This window comes from Elgaria multicarinata, chromosome 2 (assembly GCF_023053635.1).
Source record: "Elgaria multicarinata webbii isolate HBS135686 ecotype San Diego chromosome 2, rElgMul1.1.pri, whole genome shotgun sequence".
NCBI classification, from domain to species: Eukaryota; Metazoa; Chordata; class Lepidosauria; order Squamata; family Anguidae; genus Elgaria; species Elgaria multicarinata.
Genome location: NC_086172.1, coordinates 17,385,611 through 17,407,950, shown reverse-complemented (window position 1 = coordinate 17,407,950; position 22,340 = coordinate 17,385,611). Strand labels below are relative to the sequence as shown.

At 39.9% G+C, this 22,340-nt stretch overlaps 1 protein-coding gene across 3 annotated transcripts in view; it reads left to right on the top strand.

The window, feature by feature from the left end:
- The window catches only part of KANSL1L (KAT8 regulatory NSL complex subunit 1 like), a 52,769-nt gene that overhangs the window by 25,937 nt on the left and 4,492 nt on the right, over nt 1–22,340 (top strand). For 2 of the 3 annotated variants that reach the window (XM_063116076.1, XM_063116078.1), the window contains exons 7-13: nt 9,508–9,661; nt 11,587–11,697; nt 12,499–12,636; nt 16,776–16,900; nt 18,315–18,439; nt 19,644–19,698; nt 20,210–20,319. In XM_063116076.1, the coding sequence (XP_062972146.1) occupies nt 9,508–9,661; nt 11,587–11,697; nt 12,499–12,636; nt 16,776–16,900; nt 18,315–18,439; nt 19,644–19,698; nt 20,210–20,319 (818 nt within the window). The remainder of the gene's footprint in view (nt 1–9,507; nt 9,662–11,586; nt 11,698–12,498; nt 12,637–16,775; nt 16,901–18,314; nt 18,440–19,643; nt 19,699–20,209; nt 20,320–22,340) is intronic. The other variant, XM_063116077.1, reaches the window with a different exon arrangement.

The following is a 22,340-nucleotide window of genomic DNA, read 5'->3' as shown; positions in this document are numbered from 1 at the left end:
CAAGATTTGGAAACAGCCTCACCCCTTTTTTAAAGGCATGGACCTCCATCACTACCAATGTATGGGTGCTAAACATGATCTTCCATGGTTACAGGATAGACTTCGAAGCCCTCCCTCCCATCGGGACCGTGAAGATTACTCCATTTCCCCCTGTGCTTCAACAGGAGACAACCACGTTATTGAAGAAAGGGGCTATACAATGTGTCACTTCCTACAACATCAAAAAGGGTTTTTTCTCTCATTACTTCACGGTCCCGAAGTGGGACGAAGGCCTTCGACCTATCCTGGACTTCAGAGACCTCAATATGTATGTCAAGACCATAATATTTAGGATGACCACGATGACCACTATCCTTCCTCTTCTCGTCGAAGATGCTTAGTTCTCTGTGGTGGGCTTAAGAGATGCATACTTTCACATTAGCATCCATGCAGATCAGCAGCACTTCCTTTGTTTTGCGATAGGAGACTAGGTGTTCCAGTTCTGGGTACTCCCATTCATCTTGACTATGGCTCCCAGGGTTTTTACGAAGTGCATGGCAACAATATGTGCATACCTGAGAATTCTGGGGGTAGAAGTTTATCTGTACCTGGACAACTGGTTCCTTGTAGCCAAGATGAAGGGAGAAGCAATTCTAAACACCAATCTCACCGTCAGTCTCCCAAAATCATTAGGACTCTGCATCAACGAACAAAAAACCACTTTCAGACCCACACAAAGAATCAAATTCATATGGGCAATTCTGGATTCAACAATAAGCAGAGCTTTCCTACCAAAGGACAGGGCAGACACACTGTCCACTCTGGCTCATAATCTATGTCAACACAGAACAGTGTCTGTGTTCAAGGTACAGAAACTACTTGGATTCACAGCAGCAACGGTCAATGTTGTACCTTGGGCACGGCTCCACATGAGGCCCCTTCAGGTCTGGCTCCTGCAAAATTACGACAACAGCTCAGACGCTCATTGCCTAGTATTAACAGTCCCAACGACAGTAGCGAACTCACTTCGCTGGTGGACAGAAAAACCCAACATTCTTCAAGGTTTGGACTTTGTCCCCACAACACTATAAAAGACCCTAGTGACAGATGCCTCACAAGTGGGTTGGGAGGCTCATTGCAACCGATTAACAATTCAGGGTCACTGGAACAACGTAGACAGGTTCAAACACATAAATATGCTGGAATTGTTAGCAGTAAAGAAAGCTACTCTCACTTTCCAGAAAGCCCTGTCAGGCTACAACCTTCAAATACTTACAAACAATATGTCTGTGGTCTGGCATGTCTACAAACAGGGTGGCTCTACAGACCTTATTGCTTTGACTCTAGAACTTTTCTACTGGGCCATTGCTCACAATATTACCCTGTCGGCCCTGCATATTGCAGGACAAGAAAATTGCTTAGCAGATACCCTCAGTCGCCACTTCTAAGGCACGCATGATTGGTAGCTGTGGAAGTCAGCTCGCACCACAATATTCAGAACATGGGGTCAGCCAACAGTGGACCTTTTTGCATCACCACAGCACGCCATATGCTCTCGTTTCTGTACAAGAGCAGGGATAGGGACATCATCCATGGGGGATGCCTTCCAATGTGTGTGGGCAGGCTCCCTAGTCTACCTATTTCCACCAATTCCACTCTTAGCAAGAGTCATAGTCAAACTACGAAGAGACTGAACAGACGCAATTGCTCCATGGTGGCCGAGACAGGCATGGTTCACACCTCTACTCAAACTATCCTTGGTGGAATTCATCAGACTACCCATGAGGCATGACCTAATCTCCAGAGAACATGGTCGCATTCCACATCCCAACTTGCCCACTCTGAGATGGACAGGGTGGAGAATAAGGAACCCCAACTGAATGAGCAATAGCCACAGTCAATTTTAGATGTAATGCAAGCAGCCAGAAGACCAGCCACTGGAAAGTCTTATTCTAGGAAAAGGGAAGTTTTTGGCAAGTTTGCAATCAGTGAAGGCTTCAACCCAGTTATGGTGCCTATCAGAGTAATTCTCTTATGTCTTTACTCTCTATTTGAGAAAGGACTCAAATACTCCTCACTTAGAGTGTACCTGGCAGCTGTTTCAGCCTCACACCATATGATTCAAGGCTCAACAGTCTTCACACACCCACATGTTAAGTGCTTCATGAAAGGCATGAAGAACCTGGTTCCTCCATTGCGGTCTTTCTTGCCTCAGTGGAGCTTTTCTGTTGTTCAAAAAACATTGTCGGTCAAGCCCTTTGAGCCTCTAGCCACCACTGATGTTCGCTTGTTAACTTTTAAAGTTGTGTTTTTAGTTACAATCACTTCAGCCCAAAGAGCATCAGAGCTATGTGCATTACGTGTTGATCCTCCCTATCTCACTTTTCACAACGATAGGGTAGTTCTACGACCTGACCCTTTGTTTCTTCCCAAAGTAATCTCTTCCTTCCATCTGAACCAGGACATTGTGTTACAGTTTTCCTCCCGTCGCTGTTGTCTCCTTTGGAAACCACCCTACATACACTAGATGTCAGACAGGCTTTAGCTTTCTATACATCTAGAACAGCTGTTTTCCGTTGTCTGCTACGGTGGCCAGCAGAAAGGACTGCAGGTCTCAATACAGAGACTCTCATCTTGGATCGTGCAAACGATCAGGCTGGCATGACATTGCGGGCATCCCGTTAACAGGCTAACTCGACCAGAGGAATGGCTACCTCTTCAGCCTTCGAGAGAGGAGTTTTGATTCCAGCTCTGTGTAAAGCAGCGACAAGGTTGACTCCCCAGACATTCGCCAAGCATTATCATTTGGAACTCCGAGCCCAATGGGACTGCAGATTTTAACGAATGGTCCTCTTATCCATTTTATAAAAGCCTAGCTTGTTATTCACTCATATCTGTGATACACAGAGACCACGAAGAAGAAAGACAGGTTGCTTACCTGTAACTGTAGTTCTTCGAGTGGTCATCTGTGCATTCAAACAACCCACCCACCGTTGTCCCCACTACGGTGTCAAATTTAGAGTGCATAGTGGATCTTTCCTCAGAAGGGACTGCTCGGGCGGTCTCAAGGAACTGAGGATCAGAGTGGGAACCTGGTGACATGCTCTGTGGATGGTGGGGGAGGGGTTCCCGCCAAAGCTGTTCTCAGCTTGTAGAAGTTCCAGAATTAGGCTCCACACAGGAGCAGAGCCCATATGTGTGAATGTACAGATGACCACTCGAAGAACTACAGTTACAGGTAAGTGATATTTCTTTATTTTCTTAAAACTCTGATACTCTGTTACCTTTTTTTTCTTTTTTTTTTAAAGGACATTTGTAGACCTCATAGCAGAGAGGATGTGCCAGTAGTTGCTCCCAGATAGACTGTGTACTATTTTTAATCTTACAATTTCAAATATTATACAATGACTGAAGGTGGACTTTCACAGATCAGCTTTGAAAATGAGTTATTTATTTAATTCATATTTTCCATCCACTGTCCCTTTTATCTGGAAGTTCTTGGAAGTTCTAAAGGTGGAAGTGTTGAGCCACTCTAATTATGCACCCCTTTCTCATGCCTTATGCCAGGAGAGCACAGGTTATGCTTTAAAAAAGGCTGTAGATAGCACATGTTTTGAAAAATAGAACTTAATATGGAAGTAAACCCCTGTATTGAACTGACCCAGTTCGCCCATGATGGCAACATATCATGGGTTGGTTAACCTACAATTTGCTGGGTTGCATGCCACATGAGAACAACTTCTGCTTTGCATAATCAGTCCCCGATTGGCTGGATCGTCGGTTGCTGTGTGAACCAGACACTATGGATTGTTTGTTGGTTAAATAACCCAAAATTAACCTATGATTTGTTCTTAACCCATGGTTTTCTGCTGTTGTGAACAGGGCCACTGAATTTTTGGCTAAAACAGCAAGGGAAAGATCTATCTGGAAGTCACTAAGAACTGTTGTGAGCCTCTCAGAAACAGTTCTTCCGCTACTATTAGTCGCTTTTGTATTACAGAACTGAGAGGAAAGAGAGTGTGACCTAAGTCACTGATGACGATGAACAATTAAAGGGAGGACTCGGAGCCATAGTCAAGGGCACTAGTAATTAGGGAGATAATTTATTGATTATTTATGGAGTACTCTTTTTTGTTACTTTTTTTTAAAATGTAAAATTGTAACTGTTTAAGTAAGACATCCAAGCTCTTACATATGGTAAGATTTTAAAACCTTGACAACAAGTACACTCAAAACTTACACAAATGTTTTTGGAGACTTGGTACTACCCCAAGATGCATTTCAGTATACCTCAGAAAATTGTTGTGTGCGATTTCAGAAGAAGGGCAATTAAGTCTGCTTTGCTGGATCTGTTTTTGTTTGAAATGGGGCACTTTTACCCTGCACTTTCCATTGAGGACATGGTTTGCTACTGTGCAGGTGACATATGTTATGGTCTTCCTTTGTGTAAATTATGCCAGGAAGAGTGCACCCGGAGTAGGATTTGTTCTCACAATGATTTATATAAAATAACTTGACAATGTTTTCATTGGATCTAGAGTATTTCTTCATGTATGAGTTTATTGGGATTCAAAGGCCTAAAGCTAATAATACTTCAAGAACTCCTTTATCAAATTAATGCATTTGTTGCAGTGTTCTATTTACTTTCATTTAACAATCTGGGAAAGGAGATGGGAACATAAAGGTTTTTAATAGAACACTAGCCTTTGAGGAAACACGTTACCATATAAATCTACTGTCTGTTTGTTTTTGGAATATGTCTTTAACTGAAAAGCTTACACAGCTGGCCGTGCTCAGTTTAAAGGAAATTGAAAGGCTATTTTTTTAAAAAAAACACAAATGAACACAACACCCTCATTTTTGTGGTTCCAAGCTAGCTTCATAGTCTTAATATAGTGCCTTAAAGGTCGATCTGTGTTAAATTAAGATTCTTCTCAACATAAAACAGCTATAAAGTACCTAATCGAATTAAATATTTAAACATGGAAAAATGTTTTCTCCCCTGGTGTGGGTGCAAATAACATTAAATAAAAGCTTTTTAAAAAGCTTAGAATCTAATGCACATAGCCAAATGAATCAAAATCTTTACAAAATTATGGATGATACCTGTCCTTGATATAGATAAGAAGCAACTATAAGGGATTGGCTATTCTGGATAGATTCTAGGAGGGATCTGCAACTAATTAAGAACTCTAAATTCTCCTGGTGGTTCCCTCTTTTGAAAACAGAACGCTTCAGAGCCAGCTATTTGTCCAAACTGAGGCTTCTTTCCCTAAGAAATGCTATTATTGAACTGAGATTCCAAGTTATGCCAACTGCAGTTCTGGATGGACGCTACCACAAGGTGCCATTTGAATGCAGACTCTGCATCTGTGGCCAACATCAAGTGAAAGACATTGTTCACTACATATTAATTTTCCCTCTGTATAGGGACCCAAGAGAGATATTCCTGAAACCCTTGTTTAACACATGGATAAAGGAATGTCCTTGCAGAAACGGTTCTTTTTCTTCTGAATGATACCAACAGTCATGTGACACATAAAGTGGATTTGTTTGCTCTGGCAGCAAAAAAGATTAGGAAGAGAGAGCTAGACAAAATTGCCATAAACTGCCATAGAGATTCAGACTGCTGAGGGAAAGCTGAGTTTTAGTTATGGCAAATTCTAAGTTATCTGTATAATTTTCTACTGTTCGAAATGTTTATATTATTGTATATATGTATAAATATTTTATTTTGGTGTATTTGTCATGGCCTTTGGCTAGTACAACCACCCCAAAAAACATACTCAACACACTAAAAGTATATTCCCAATTTCAATAATGTGTCATTGGTCCAGTTTCCATTTGCCAAAATGATCATAATATATATAAAAAGAGCTTTCTTAGTAACAAAATACCCTAGGCCAGAGCTAAGCTTAGCCAGTTATTGAAGCTAAAAAATGTTATGTCCCTTCAAAGACATAACATTTGTCTTCATCTAAGGAAAGCAAAGTAATTTTCATCTGTTTAAAATGAACATTCTTGTATTGACTTCTTTGGTCCTATGGTAAGCAGAGGCAATCTATCCAGTGTTTACTTTATTTAACTGTATGTTACAGCTTGATTTAGTCATTACTTTTAAAGAGAATTTCCCCATTTATTTTAAAAGCAACGATATGCCAGTAAATTTTCCTCTTAACAAAAATTGAGTAAGATTGTATTTGGGGATTACTTTGCACTGCCATGACAAGTTTTTAAAATTGTTTTATTACAATGGACATGTATTTTGTTTAAATTATCTCAGAGTGTTTCTAATTTTACTTCTAGGTAGCATCTCCTAAAATACTCCTGAATGTATATTTTTTATACAAAATGCATATTCTTCTGAAGCTTAAAATATAATGTGTCTTGAAGTAGGGAGGAAATAGTGGAACAGAGTACTTGATAACATTTGAATGGGATTGTATCTGTTTTTGTTGGCACTTCAACAGTATGGATGTCTGCTGGATGTCTGGCTGTTGCACAGGATATACCGTATTTCTTCGATTGTCAGACGCCATCGATTGTAAGATGCACACTAATTTCAGTACCACCAACAGGAAAAAAAACCCTAAGACACACCCGCGATTCTAAGACGCACCCCATTTTTAGAGATGTTTATATGGGGAAAAAAGTGTGTCTTAGAAGAAATAGGGTAATAATTAGATACTTTGACCTGGTTTGCATGAGGATTGTTTAACTCTTGCATAGCACATGGTCTCCAGGTTTGTACAACATCACAAGCTGCAGCTGGGTGTTGAATATTCAAAATGGGCACTGGCGTGCACTGCAGTCCACCATGGCTTAAATTACTACAAGCAACCCTTGTTTTTTCATAATGTTTTTCTACTTTGTCCTCAGTTCAAACTCTTGTTCATTGGCAGAAGATTCGCCCTATATATCCAGAAAATGTTTCTTGTTCTTTTAAGATCTTATTTATTTTTTAAATGAATCTCAGGCATATTAGAAGCCATATTTTCTATAAAACACTCCCCCCCCCAAAAAAAACCCCCACACACAATCCAACTAGGAGCAAACCTTGTTTTCCAATAAGGTTCTTCTACTTTGCCCTCAATTCTCGGGAAGGAAAAAAAAAACGTAGCAAAGAAGACTTTCCAGATACACAAGCACATCCTTAGCTTGTACTAGTGAAAGTAATTATAGTAGCCTTACACACTGAGAAGCCAAATTTCATTTGTAATTAAGACAAATAAATAAAACACTGTGGGTTATGGCACGTGGCGGCTACAGTGGGCTGTTTGATCATGCAAACTAAGTCAAAATACCTGCTAAGATGCAACAAGCTGTGGCTGAGCATTGAATATGTAAATCCTGCCCACCGTGTGCTGCATCCCACCGTGGCTTTTTATTGTACAAACCAGGTCATAGATCTCCAGAGGGGTAGTAGCCATGTTAGTCTTTACCACGAAATCGACATAGAATCTTGTGGCATCTTAAAGACTAACATATTTATTTGTCATAAGCTTATAGGGAGGGAGAGACAATTTCCAGTTTCCCTTGCTAAAGCTCTCAAAACTAGCTCCGTGCAGGTATAGATTCCCATTAATGTAACTAAGCAGGTGACCACTTGAAAAACTTCAGTTATAAGTAAGCCACCAGTTCTTCATTAGCTGAAAATTCTCATCTCAAGAGTACAAAAGTATAAAATTCTTTGTGAAACATAGTGCAAAGTGAGATTATTTAAATCTTAAATTTTTCCCCAAAAGATGCTTGCTTAGCATATGGGACAAGTGGTTGCGTGAGACTTCTCTGTGCCACAAATTGGAAACCAAATGGTATACACTAGAACCATCAGTTCTGTAACAAATGGCAGCAGCTTATTTGTTCTGCTACCTACTGCTATAGTCTATGCATATCTATTTAGCCATTAGTTTTCTTACGGAGAGCTGTATTAATTTTCTCTATGTTCTGAAGTAAATTCTTTAAATCAACAATCTTGACTAATCCCTCCATAAAACCTGCCTTTTACATGAAGCCTTTGGCCCATTCCACTAGATCGCATGCAGGATTGCAGCTCAGTCAAGATATATCTAAACACACGTAATTGAAATAATTGCATTTTTTCTTTTCTGCCTCCACTAGTTTGCCCTATATCAATTTTTTCTCCACACCATACATCATTTTGTACATGGCTTTCAAATCTCATCTTACTTGCCCTTTTTCTAAGTCAAACAGTCCCAGATAGTGTAACCTTTCCTCAGAGGGGAGATGCTGCACCCCCTTGATCATTTCAGTCATCTTTTTCTGCACCTTTGCAGCCCTACAATATCCTTATTCAGATGCAATGACTGGAACTGTACCCACTATTCCAAGTGTGGTTGCACCAGACGTTCGTGTAGGGGCAGTATGATACTAGCAGTTTTATTTTCAGTTTCTTTTCCAACATGGAATTTGCCATTTTCACAGCAGCCACACACTGTATTGATTTTTTTATTGAGCTGTTCACCCCAACCCCAAGATAACTTTCTTGGTCAGTCACTGCTAGCTTGGATTTCATCATCATATATGTGAAGTTGGGGTTTTTTGACCCATTGCGCATCACTTTACAGTTGTTTACATTGAACCATATTTACCATTTTAATGCTCATTCTCCCAGTTTGGAAAGATCCTTTTGCAGAACTTTCCTGCATTTGGGGAAATCACAGGCATCAGCACACCTGGAGTACAATGGATGAACCTCAACCTGGGAAAACCACTTTCATGATCATGGTGTCTCCCCTGCCAGCTCTTATAATACCTTTTTATTTTAACCACCTTAAATAATTTAGTGTCATCAGCAAACTTGGCTACCTCATTGCTCACCTCTAATTCCAGATCGTTTATGAACACATTAAAAACCACTGATCCCAATTGGGCCTGGAAACTGATTGGGAGCCACTGTAATTGGTATAACCATGGAGTTATGTGGTCTAGAAATCAGATTATGGTCAGACTTCTCATTGCTGCATTCTGCAATAGCTGAAACTTCCAAACATTTTTCAAAGGCAGTCCAAATTGATGTAACTTGTGCATGTGTAACTGACACCAGATCTGCCATTTCCAGAAATGGGCATAGTTGGAACATCAAGCTAAGCCATGCAAACACACTGACCCTGTTCAGACGACATGCCAAGGCATGGTTAGGCCATTAACCCTTTTGCAGCAAATGATTAGTGACCGTGTTTAAACTATGGTTATATAGCCACTATGATTAGGAATGGTTCACACGATATGCTAAGTCATGTTTTACATGACACGCTAACCCATAATGTTTAGCTCAAAATGCTTAACCACCATAGCTTAGTGTGTCATCTGAAAAGGGACACTCCTAATCCTCAATCATTACTTGGCTATCCAGGAGTAAAGTTTGGTTTGGATGCACATCTAAACTGAGAAACAGATTTTTTCAAAAGGAACGCAAACCCATCTGAAACAGGCTGAATTTGTTGGCCTGATTTTGTTTAGAATTGAACCCGCTATAACACTTTAAATCTGTGTGTCATCTTACAGGCTATGCAACTGAAAGATCCCTTGTTTAACACCGAAGAGGTAGTTCCAGGTTCCACATGGAGTAGTTATGAGTTTAACACCCAATTCAGGTCACAAAGGCAATTCATGTTAGAACTGGACACTTCATTCCATCCTGTCTTATCATTTCCTTCAGGTAAGTGGCTTCTTGCTATCATATGTACAGCAGAGCAGGGTTGGTTTTTTCCTTGACTGTATGCTGTAGCATTGATAAATTTGAATCAATATTTTGAGAATCAGTGTTTTGAGAAATATTTTGACTGTATAGTGTAAAAATCCATTGCCAAAGAGCTGCAGAAGGGTTGCATTTTCCTAGACTCCACATATATTATCATAATCTCTTCAAACACCTGCGTCCATGTGCTGGGAAGTCCCAGCACAATCAGAATTCCCTAGTATCTCTACATGGTTGTGTAAACAAGTGAATGTGGCAATCTTACTTTATTTCTTTGCCAGTGGAAATGCAAGGGTAATGCAAGCAATCACATTTGCTAAGTAAGATGGTGAACCACTGTAGGAAGAGTTAGGAAGGAGCTCGTGCCGCCTCTGCCACACTGCTCAGACCTTTGGAAGAAGGGCAGTGTGGCCCTTCCACCCTGGAGTCTGAACATAGATCATTAATTAAATCTCCCATTAAAGTAGAAGATGTGATGGTCATACCTCCTCATAACTCTTTTTTCGTTCTTGCTGTTTCAAGGGATTTTAGAGGTTTGGCATGAGAGGGAGATTGTGAATTTTCCAGCCTTGTTAGTAAGCTTCACATGTGTGCGTGTGTGTGTGTGTGTATATACAAACACTACATTTATACCCTGCCTTTCCATAAAATATTCCCAAGGTGATTAACAATAATAAAATCTACAATTTAAAAAATAAATAATATTAAGCTATCTAAACATCAAATAGAAGTACATAAAATATTTTAAAACTAACCAGTTAAAACATCCATGAAATTAAAAATTGGATTAAGACATAAAGCAGCAGAGAAGACAAACCACTTCTGGAGGCCAAATGCTTGTTTCAGTAAGCAGGTTTTTCCATGCTGGTGGAAGACTATCAACAAGGAGGTTAGTTATAATAACAGGCACGTTCATACAGGAGAAGGTGACCCTTAATGTAACCTGGTCCTAAGCTGTTTAAGGCTTTATAGGACATAAACTAGCATTTTGAATTGTGCCCGGAAATGGAGCAGTAGCCAGTGTAACGTAACCCAGGAGTTACATGATCCCAATAACTGGTGTTGGTCAACAGCCCCACATAAAGGGCATTGCAGTACCCAAATGAAATGTAATTAAGGTGTGTGTCACCATCAAACGCATCCATGAATGAGTGATACTGGCACACAAGCCTCAGTTGAACAAACGAACTCCTGGCCACTGCCAAAACATGCACGTCTAAAAGAGAATCCATGGAATACCTCCAAACTACAATCCTGTCCCCGTCCCCCCACAACACCATTCCAAACAGGCTGAACCCTGATTCTTATCTGCCTTTCTGTGACCAGGCCACCTCTATCTGGCCTTGATTAAGTTTCAGTTTGTTTGCTTTCTTCCAGTACATTACTGATATAGAGACATTGATTGTGAATTTCCTTGGCTTGTGATGGTGTTATCCGTATATTGGTGGCACTGAACTCCAAAATCCAGATAACCTCTCCCAGTGGTTTCATGTAGTTGTTAAACAGCATGCAGGACAGAATAAAATCCTGTGGGACACCACAGGTCAATGGCCAACTCCACCAGCACCACCTACTGGAATTGTCCCTCCAAGAAGGGCTGAAACCATCGCAAAGCAGTGTCACCAGTCCCACCCCAATCAGAAGAATACCATGAGTGATGGTATTGAAAGCTGCTGAGAGGTCCAGATGAACCAACAGGGAAGCATTCCTCCTGTCCAGTTCCCAGCAAAAGTCACCTACCAAGATGATCAAAACAGTTTGTGACCAGATTAAAATTAATCTACTTAATGTGTATTATCTCCCCACCAACACCCCCCCTTGGTACTTCATATACCTGTTTTTTGTTCTTGGATGTAGTTATTTCTTTACCTATATCTATTTTTCAGATATTCCACTTCATATACATTTTAAAACATTGCTCAAGAAGTATGAGATCAAAGGCAATCCTTTTGAAACTTCTGCTATTGGTTTAGAGTTTAAAATGTCTCCATCAAATGGTATGCAATGCATTTTTTTAGCCTTCTACGTGGTTTTGTTGATTTCCCTCCATTATACATAACAGTTAATGGTGTCACCATAATTCAAAGTGTTAATGGTCAGCATACAGCTCTTATTTTGAAAAGGGAGGATTTTAGCTCTTGTAGACCTGTGCATAGACAGTGAGGGCAACAATTTGGGCTAAGTCAGTGGGAGAGACCCTTAAGTGTTTTGTTGTTGTTGATGTTGTTTCCCCAAACAATCATTATTCTTCATCAGGAAATCAACATTTTCAAGAGCTGTATGTTAAAGATTATTTTATTGTAAAATGTGTTGAAAAATATTAATTTATGCATCTAAATAAGCAAATTAACTTTTCAGGCTCATAATGTATTTCCAATGTGGACTCTATAATGGACCACTTGTTCTGCTCTGCCTAAAGACAAATTGTAGCCCTCTAGATATTTTGGCCTACAACTCCCATCATGCCTCATTATGCTGGCTAGGGCTGATGGAAGTTGTAGATCAAAACATCTGGAGGATCACAAGTTGTCCAAAGTAACTGTTGACTAAAGTAACTGTTGGGAATGTAAATATACTGTGTAACAGTGTGCCTGTGTATGTCTACTCAGAAGTAAGCCCCATGTATAGGTTTGCAGCCTCAGTCATAGAAAAATAGATGAAATTCATACACTTACCATTTGGTGTTTGGTATTGCTTATTTTAGATAGTTTGTAGTTCCATAAATGTGTATTACTAGAACTTATAAGGTTTCATTTTAAACAAGGAACAATAGTAAAATAATGCTTATTCTGTTGTAGAATATTGTCAGTATAAAGCTCCTTCTCGAGAGTGGAGCTGTGGATATACATCTAGTTCCAAACATCAAGCTATGGCAGAAATGCCTGAACAATTACCAGAAGGAAGAAAGAAAAGACATTTAGGTGAGACAGTGACTGGTAAGTTAGGTTAAAAATAAATTACTAGAAAAACATTCATGTCAATAAAAGTTGGTTGCACTTACTGGTAGGTTAAGACTCAAACTGTAACATTTATGGTGAAACAGTATTTCCTTTTCCAGTTAGGAAGCCCTACCTGCTCTTACATCAGGAATGGGCAACTGTGGCTTTCCAGATATTTTGGCCACAACTCCCATAATCAACTCCCAATGCTGGCAATGTTATAAACAGTTAACAATAAAACTGCCAGGACTTGGTAAAAAAAAGTAAAACAAAAAACACCTCATCATATGCCTGGGAGAAGAGGAAAGTCTTACCTTGGTGCTGAAAAGATGACAATGTTGGCGCCAGATGAACCTCAGTGGGGAGATCATTCTATAATCAGGGAACCATCATCAAGAAAGCCCTCTTCCTTGTTGCTATTCTCCAAATCTTCCTTGGAGGAGGACGAAGGGCCTCAGATGCTGATTGTAGTGTATGGGCAGGGTTATACCAGGAGAGGCACTCCATCAGACATTGCCGCCCCAATGCATGTAAAGCTTTATAGGTCAAAAGCAGCAGCCTGGATTGAGCTTGGAAACATGCAGGCAGCCAGTGCAGTTGAGGCAGAATCCGTGTTATATGTTCAAACCTGGTCTTCACTTTCAATCGGAATGCCACATTTTGCAGAAGTTGCAGCTCCCAAACTGTCTTCAAGGGCAGCCCCACATAGGCACATTCATAGTGTTGAAATTGGCCACTTAGGACAATGAGTCCCACCCCGTACTCAGTGCAGGAATCCTGTTTAAAGCACCCCTGACAGATGGTTGTCCAGCCTGTGCTTGAATACCTCCCGTGATAGAGAATCTCCTACCCAGGGTCTTGGTTCCATTGTCAGGTTTCCTCATATGCAACCAAAATCTGCCTTCCTGCAACTTAAGCCTATTATTTCATGTCTCACAGTCTTGGATGATAGAGAACAAATTGTGACTCTTCTGTGTAAATACCTTTTAGGTATTTGAAAAGTCCAATCATGTGCTCCCTCAGTCTTCTCTTCTCAAGGCTAAACATACTTAGTTTCTCCTATTTGTGCATTTTATTTGTTTTTCCTAAATGAAGAACTTTGCACTTGTCTCTGTTAAATTTTATACTGTTCTTTTCTGCTCATTTTTCAATGAGCAATCAAGATAATTTTGCATTTCCTTTCTATCTTCCAAGCTACCAGCTTTCCCACCCAATTTTGTGTCATGTGCAAATTTGAAATTAATAAATGTTTTGCATCAGGATATGCAATGATCCAGTATCTATAGCAAATGTCTTTGTAATTTCATCACAATTTAGTGTAGCATTTGTCTTCACTCCATTTTATTTCATTTTATTTGCCCTCAGAAAGATCACTGACCATCATCGTCATTGTCTTCTGCTGGGCTCACTGGTCACAGTTGGCTGAGCTTCTAGTTTTCTCCAAAGGCAATGATTTTTCTTTCTAAACTGAACTGCTATCCCAATCTCATATTCTCCATCCAAATCTACTTCATCCCTACAACTTTGTGCCTAGCGCCTACTCTTTCCTCCCCCAATCATTAGATGATAGTTTTCTGAAGATCCTGGTTGACATAAGCATACTACTTGAAAGTCTTATGCTGCCAAATGGAGATTTTATTCTTCTGGATTTTGAGCAAGATTCATGGCTTTGAACTGGCTCTGTTAAGTTTAGTTTTAAACTGTCTTGTCTCCCCTTGAGGATAGAAGTTCCCCCACTTTAATTTAATTCCCCCACTTTTAGATCACCATCCTCCTGTCTAGTTGGAAAAAAAACAAATCAAATGTGTGTCCTCCTATATGTGTTGGGCCAACATGTTGGGACATCCCCATAGGTATCATGGTGGCCTGAAGTCCTGAGCCGCCCTAGATCCGATAGTATTATCATGGAAGTTGAGATCCCCCAGAACCATCATTCTAGGGGTCCTCAACACCAAGTCAAAGACAACCTCCAGCAGCTCAGGCATGGAGACTGATGGGTAGTGATGTGGGCCAGCAGACTGCCTAATATGACCCAGGTCCTCAATGTAAGGTACAAACACTCAAGATTGGCGCTCAGACAGGAAGCCTAGCAAGGGAAAGAGAATTCCTGTAGACCACAGCAATCCCCCACTCCCTACCCTCAAGTCAGTGTTGATTTTGTACCTGATACCCAGGAGGGCACATCTGGGAGAGACTAATCCCTCCCAATCCCCCCACCCAAGTTGGCCCTTCCATCCACAATTAAATCATGGATGAGAGATATTTTATTTTGGACCGACCTGGCATTCAGCAACAGTACCACCAGACCTGATCAGACAACCAAAGACCATCTGATTGGGGAAACTTCCAGAAGAGGGGATAGGTGTAAGTTGTCTATTATGTTCACAGCCTAAGGTTTTCTGGTGGAGCTTTCTTTCGGTCCTTTCCTACTCAATGGTCCTTTTTCTTGCAAGGAGGAAGATCCACTTTCATTGTCTGTGATGCTAATGTCTCTGGGCTTGGTGAGACCTGTTAGTGAACTGACGACTCTTGAATGGATCTTCCTTGTCTTCAATTCTTTGTGGAAAAGGTGATTGTTGACTGAACTTCATTTTAGGGCCAAGATTCATTGCCTGCATCACATTTCATGAAATATTGAGCTTCTTGTCATCTTTCCCTTCTTGAAGTCTCCAGGGGTCTTTAGGTTTTTACTATGGCCTAGGTAAATCTAACTTGATCTGTTGTCTGTTGGTGCGGGGTTGACAAAGTTCACCTCATTTTAGTTCAGTGAATTCCTTATTCGATAGTAAGAGTCATCATCATCTTGTACCACTAACGCATTCAGAGGAAAGGCTGACCATGAACATTCTTTGCTTGCTCTACAAGAGCCACAGCTACCTCCACAGCCTACTGCTCTTTTGGTACTTCTATTGGCTACATTGCACATCAGCAATTTATACCATTGATGTTCCTGAAATGCAAACTTTGGGAAAGCTATCCTCAATGGTCTTTTGTGATAAATCTATCACTCCTGCCTTCTGGTAACTAACTGTACTTGCTAAACTCCCATTTGTGGGACTACATAGAGCCCATGAAGAAGAAAACAGTTGCCTACCTGTAACTGATATTCTTGAAGTGGATATTTTGTATAGTCACCTACCCTGCCCTCTACCCCAGTAGGAAACTGTGTGGAGTTCATGATCTCACCTTCTAAAGAGATTCTTCATAATGTTGCGCCCCCGTCTGCTGCTTCACCCCATTGGCCAAAAGGTGGGGTGGGGTGAGGGGACATCATTCCTAATCTTCCAATCTCCCCATTCTAGAATTGCATGGGTATATTTTGGGTTGAATTCCTATATGTGTGTAGCTGCACAGAAAACCTACTCAAAGAGCAGCAGTTACACTTAAGCAACTCTCTTATTAATTATTACATTTCTATATCTCCCTTTAGCCAAAGCTCTCTGGGCGGTTATTATTTTATTCTTTCCAATTTAAATGCAGCATATTCTACCATCCAGTGTCTGTTTTTTTACTTCATGTGTGGTAAATGCACAATGAATAAGTGTTTGGGTGTGTGTGTTTGGGTGTGCTTTAATAAGATAAGGATAAAATTTGGTTGGATGAAATCCTAGCAATTAAGATAGACCCATCCAGCTCTGCCCCCTGGTGGAACAACCTGTCCTTGATGAAAGTTACAAGTGTAGTTCATATGTAGATGTGTTCTTAGTTTATTATTATTATTATTTATTTATTTATTTATTTATTTATTTATATAGCACCATCAATGTACATGGTGCTGTACAGAGTAAAACAGTAAATAGCAAGGCCCTGCCGCATAGGCTTACATTCTAATAACTACAAGTTATTAAGAACTAACTACAAGTGAAGCAAATTTCAAACAAGGTGTACTAGGGAAGAAATTAAATAAGTGAAGCTCTAAAAAAATGCAGTACTATGGAAATAAATTTCTATCAGTATTTTTTTTTAATATAGAGATGATTGGAATGGTTTATGGATTTATATAAGTCAAATCTAGGTATAATGGCATATAGAGCATCAGAGTAATTAAACTAGGTGTTCAAATGTATGTGTTGAGTTCATTACATAGAAATGAATTTACTAATAGGTAAAAGAATCTTGTTTTTCTTTTCTGGCAGGAGAAAGTAACAATAGATGTGAAGCCTTTTCTTTTCAGCATGAAGAACAGGAATCCCATAGTCATTTTGCAGGAGCAGCCAATGGCGACACGATATCTAGATCAAGTCACAGTACCACATCACAGGTATACTAAAATGTATGCACTGAAAGATGATCAGCCTAGATCTACTGATATGCTTACGGTGATACGGCATCTAGAGCAGATTGCAACAGATAATGCTAGTCTTGACAGCAGAGAAGAACCAACCAGCTCTGCCCCACTGACAACTGAATCTCCAGTGTAGTTCCAGTGGTGTAGTTTACATGAAGTTCCTGAGTCACTAGCAGCACCGTCCTTTCCCTTGTAGTTGCAACGCCCCTCAAAGTAGTGCCAGTGAGGGCTGTACCAGAATTTGAGACATTTTTGTACTCCATTATATGGGATAAAAGCAGTGGTTTTGACAGAGTTAGGATCTTTGATCCAAATTGTAAGAGCTTAGGGTCTATTTGCTAAATTCAGTGGTAACAACAAAACTAGTCAAAAACAATCTGGTTTTACTAATAGTATATACGTTTATGTTTTCATAAATTAAAGACTGCATATTTAAGCTTTTAGTTTTTTTAAAAAAACAACAACACTAGAGCTTGTTTATGGAATTGGCATTTCTTTGTAAGGCTGATGCGTCAAAACATTTTCTAATCAGCGTTTTAAAATTCAAAACAGGAACTGAATTTTTGGATTTTATTTTATTGAAGTGTACACCATGCCATTGCTTCACTTCAGCCTATTTCTCAATTGTCCTTCCCTGTGAAAGACATCTTTGTATTTTACAACATTCCACTTGGGGTGACGTCAACCAGTTGATGGTCAAATATTATCAAAGACGCCATAAAATCAAGACTACCTTTGCTTAGGTGGCAAAGCTACCTTTTTATTACATCATGCTAGCAAGACAAGAGGGCTCTTTGCTCCCAAGCCCTTCATCATAGCTCATGGTATACAAGCACACTGAGCAGAAACCCTTGCTCTGCACAATAACCATAACCCCATTTTAAAACTGAACCTTTTTTTCATATTTTCAAGTTTTATTTAACAACTTTTTAAACAAATTGTGAAATGGTTTAAGCCGCCCTTCCCCAATCTGGTGCCCTCCAGATGACCATTGCCCATGCTGGCTGGGGCTGATGGGAGTTGAACTAAATATATGGAGGGTATCAGATTGAGAAAGTGTGATTTAGACTTCCCCCCCCCAGTGCTCTTCTTTGCAGTACAAATAATTATTGCTTCACACATATGACTGTGTGAAATGTTTAACTGGACAAATGACCAAACCCCATGTCCATTTTCCATTGTAGCATTTTGATGCCCTTATAGTTAGTTTATGTTACAAAGCCAGTAAAAAAGATTATCAGCTTGAAAAGGATAAGGAAATAGCATTTCAGTGATGTTCACCTTTAGTATTACAGCTGGTGCTCTTACTAGGTCTTTGCATTGAAGATTACTTTTGATTTTGTGTGGCAATTTAATGTCAACAAATATATAATATATTTTTTAATAGATCAATTTAAGACGGCGGCTGAGAAGTGAGAGCTCCTATGATATAGATAATATTGTTATCCCTATGTCGCTGGTTGCACCATCTAAGTTGGAAAAGCTACAGTATAAAGAAATTCTCACTCCAAGGTACATTTAATGTGTTCACTGTCCATTCATAAGATGGCATAACATTATATTTTAAAAGGGCATAATTAAAATAAAAGTAGAGGTGAGTCAAAGTCAAAAGAAATGGCTATTTTGCAAACATTTCTCATCTCTAGAAAAATGCTTGATATTTTTTATGGTGAAGAGCAGGTACAGAAAAAGGCAAGAAGGTATTTAAGAGAACCGTGTTCTCGTTGCTCAGCAACCAGCCCAGTGCTACCTATTTTGTCACATTATTCCACAACAATGGAACTGCCCCAAACCAGCGTGGCAAAACAGAACGCCAGCCAAGATGCATATTGAAATGCATATCTGAATTTATACGGTTTACAGCCTTAGTAAATTGAAGTCCAACCTGAAGATACTTGCATTACATGAAAGTTCTTTAATTTGCTACACTATTAGACAGCAAAGATAACTGAAACAGGATTGCTATACTGAATGTCCAGAATGTGATGCGCATTGTCATAATTCATATGTAAATGTCAATCCTAGATTGAGTTTGTCAATGCCTGAATATTTCCCCAATTCTCTGGCATATATCAGAGAATTTTGACTGTCCCATTTAGAACCATCCACGGTATCTGTTTTCAGACTTTCAAAACATTTGTTTGGGATTATTGACATTCACTGCAATTAAGTACGAACACATCTAGACTATCAAGGCTTTTGATAATCCTGCATTTTGAGACAGACAAAAACACCACCAACAACAAAATGAACATGGATGGGACCTTGCTGATTGATATAAGAACCCGGATGGGAGAACACTAGTGAAGGAAAACCTAATCTGTTAGCAAAACTAAAAACAACAGGAGAACAGAAAAAGGGGGGGGGCATGTTCTGGTCTCCCCTTGCACGGGCAACTAACGGTAGCTCAAATAGCCCATAACCAGGCAGCCTTGTAGCACATGGAGGAGGCAGACCAGCATTTTGCTTCTTTGCCCAATCACAGCATGGCTATGCTTGCACATAAGCAAATTACTGACTAGATAAATGTCCAATGAGAAGCTTGTCAACTTGCAGCTAATGTCTTTGAACTAGACATGCTTTACCTATGCAAAATATTTATTTAATTTACTTAATGAGTGCTTTTACAAGATTTATTGCACAGAATGATTTTTCATAGTGCAATAGAGATGAGTTTCTGATAACCTTGCACTGAGGAATTTTTTCTCATCAACAGCTGGAGAATTGTTAGCCTTGAGCCTTTGGGAAGTCTACATAAGGATGAAGAAAAGGTAGGCTGTATTCCCATTCATCTGATGACTCAAAACATTGCTTTTGAATCGTTTTGTTGTTTTAAAAGACTTGGGGCTCCTCAAAACGAGCTATATTGCATACTCGTGATTGACCACTCATAGAAGTATTTGGGTTGATTTCATGACATTGCCAACAACCAGGAGAACTCCTGCAGAATCCTGTAGAAATCCCAGGATAAAAAGAACCACTTTTAAAGTGGGAATAGCTGGGAAACAGCAGGCTCTTCCATCATAGAACTGAACAGTGGGGAAGTATTCAATTCATACCCCTGGTCGCCCCTCTTCTCCTGTGTAATGCAGCCCATAACAATCACACCCATCCATACTGCAGTGTTCTGGAGAAACAGGAAAGGGTTGTACTTATGTCTAATTATGAATGGATTGCATTGCCATCAAGTATATTGCATTTTAGGGTGTTGAAAATCAATGACATGATTTATTTTTAAACCACTCTTACACTTACTTACAATCTGGGCACTTCATTGTTTAGGCAGAAGACCTGTCCGATGATGTCTATGCTGCACGTCATGCAAATTATGAAGACAAAGAGCGAGCGCGATGGTCACTGTGGGAGCAATGCCGATGGCCCAGAAGGAACAGGCAGGTTGAAATTGAAGCTTGTATATGGGTTCATCTACACCAAGCAGCATATTCCGCTATGAAAATGGTATATAAAAGGCAAGAGGCACACCAAGAAGGATATAGTGGTATGAAAGTGGTATATAGTAGGTGTCAATGAGGCCCCAACAGTTGTCAGTGCACTTCAATACCACTATAAAGCAGTAGTGTGGCTCCTGACTGTTAGAGCAGTACGACAATGGAATCAGTTACCTAGGGAGGTTGTGGGCTCTCCCACACTAGAGGCATTCAAGAGGCAGCTGGACAACCATCTGTCAGGGATGCTTCAGGGTGGATTCCTGCATTGAGCGGTGGGTTGGACTCGATGGCCTTGTTGGAATACCAACTCTGCTATTCTGTGATTCTACGATCCTGCCCTTTATATACTGCTTTCATAGTGGACTATTGTGCTTGGTGTAGATGAGCCCTAAGAATCATTATTCGCTACCAGTGGTCTCTGGGTGTGTCACTTTTCTCAAGTTCTTGAAGTTACATGGAGCTTGTTCTCCCATTTTTCAGATATAAACTCAATTTGAAAGGTTCCTGTATATTTCAGTATTTGCACAGCATTCCTGCATGAGCAAGCTTTCCCATTGAATTCAAGAATCTTTTGCTCTTGCAAGTGTTTTTTATGTGTATTAGAGCTCCCTGTGTGTGTAATTTCTAATACAGGTTGTTTAAAGTTCAGTTAAAAACTTCCCTAATATTTGTGACTTACGTTTACTTCTATAAATGTCTTGGGGTGCAGGGTCCCCTAGTTCTTTATTTATTGCATTTCTATATCGCCCAATAGCCGAGGGCCATACCCCTCCCTCTCACTGGCCCCGCTCTGCACCCTCTACAATTATCTGTTGGATGTGTACTCAGATACTGTAGAAAATTCCCACCTGCTCTCTGAAGCAGATTTTGAGAGCACGCAGAGAGGGATGCAGCAGGAGAGGGAACCAGCCCTCCTCCATTCCACTGAGAGAAGGACTTTCCATCACTGAGAAGACTGAATCGGATAGCACTCTTCGATTCTTTTAATGGAAATGTTTTTGTAAACAGCATTATATTCCACATCCCATCATATCATATCTATATTTGGAGAGGGTGACTCATGTTTTCTCATTATAGTATAGAAAATTAAACCTAGTAGAATATTCCCCCCCCCCCCTCTAATATTTAGAATCCTGGTCAGAATCCAAAAGTACTGTAGAACTAGTTCTCAACCAATTTTCTCCAACAGGAACTTTTTTTCTTCAAGAGCAACTCCCCATTCCACATGGTTGGATGTTTGTTTTTTAACTGCAGGGTGGGGTTCAAAGGCATTTCGTGAGATGATGAGAGTCAGCTATTCAAAGGCAACAATATAATTGTCACTGGGCTAATGCGAACCTTTTGTGAGGCTAAACAACGTTTTGGATTCTGGCCTTTGAAAATAAATGTAGATGATCAAATGCGATCATTTGGTATTTCAAAATAAAAATAATAAACACTACCCTGTCAGACCCATTCTATTAATCAACACTTATGAATAAATACTCTAAAGAAAGAGACGTAATAATAATAATAATTAGAACATGGTTCTGCCCTTAGAATGAAAAGAGTACTTATCCGTTTAAGAGGACTGGAATGCCAGCCCCTGCTGTACTGAGTAGCACTGCAACTCCTCGCCGAGTGACTACATTTTCATGGCCAGTGCTGCTTGGCTCTTTTTCTTTTTTCACTGTTCTTTAACAGCTTCTTTCTATATTTGGGCTCCTTTTTAAGGGTGTGACTTCTCTGGGCCAAATTGCTTGCCTGCACAAATCTGAAGCTCCTCTAACATCAGGCTGTGTTCAAAATTTCAGGTGAATAGTCAGTTCACTTCCATTTATATTCAGTAAGTTGAAATGGGAACATGAAGATTGTCTCCTTGTTGACCCTTCATGGATGTGTGCTTATTCCTAAAATGCTTGTGGAGTGGCTGTTAACACAGATCAACTCTATAAATGAAGACATTTTCAGTTTCCTTTGGGAAG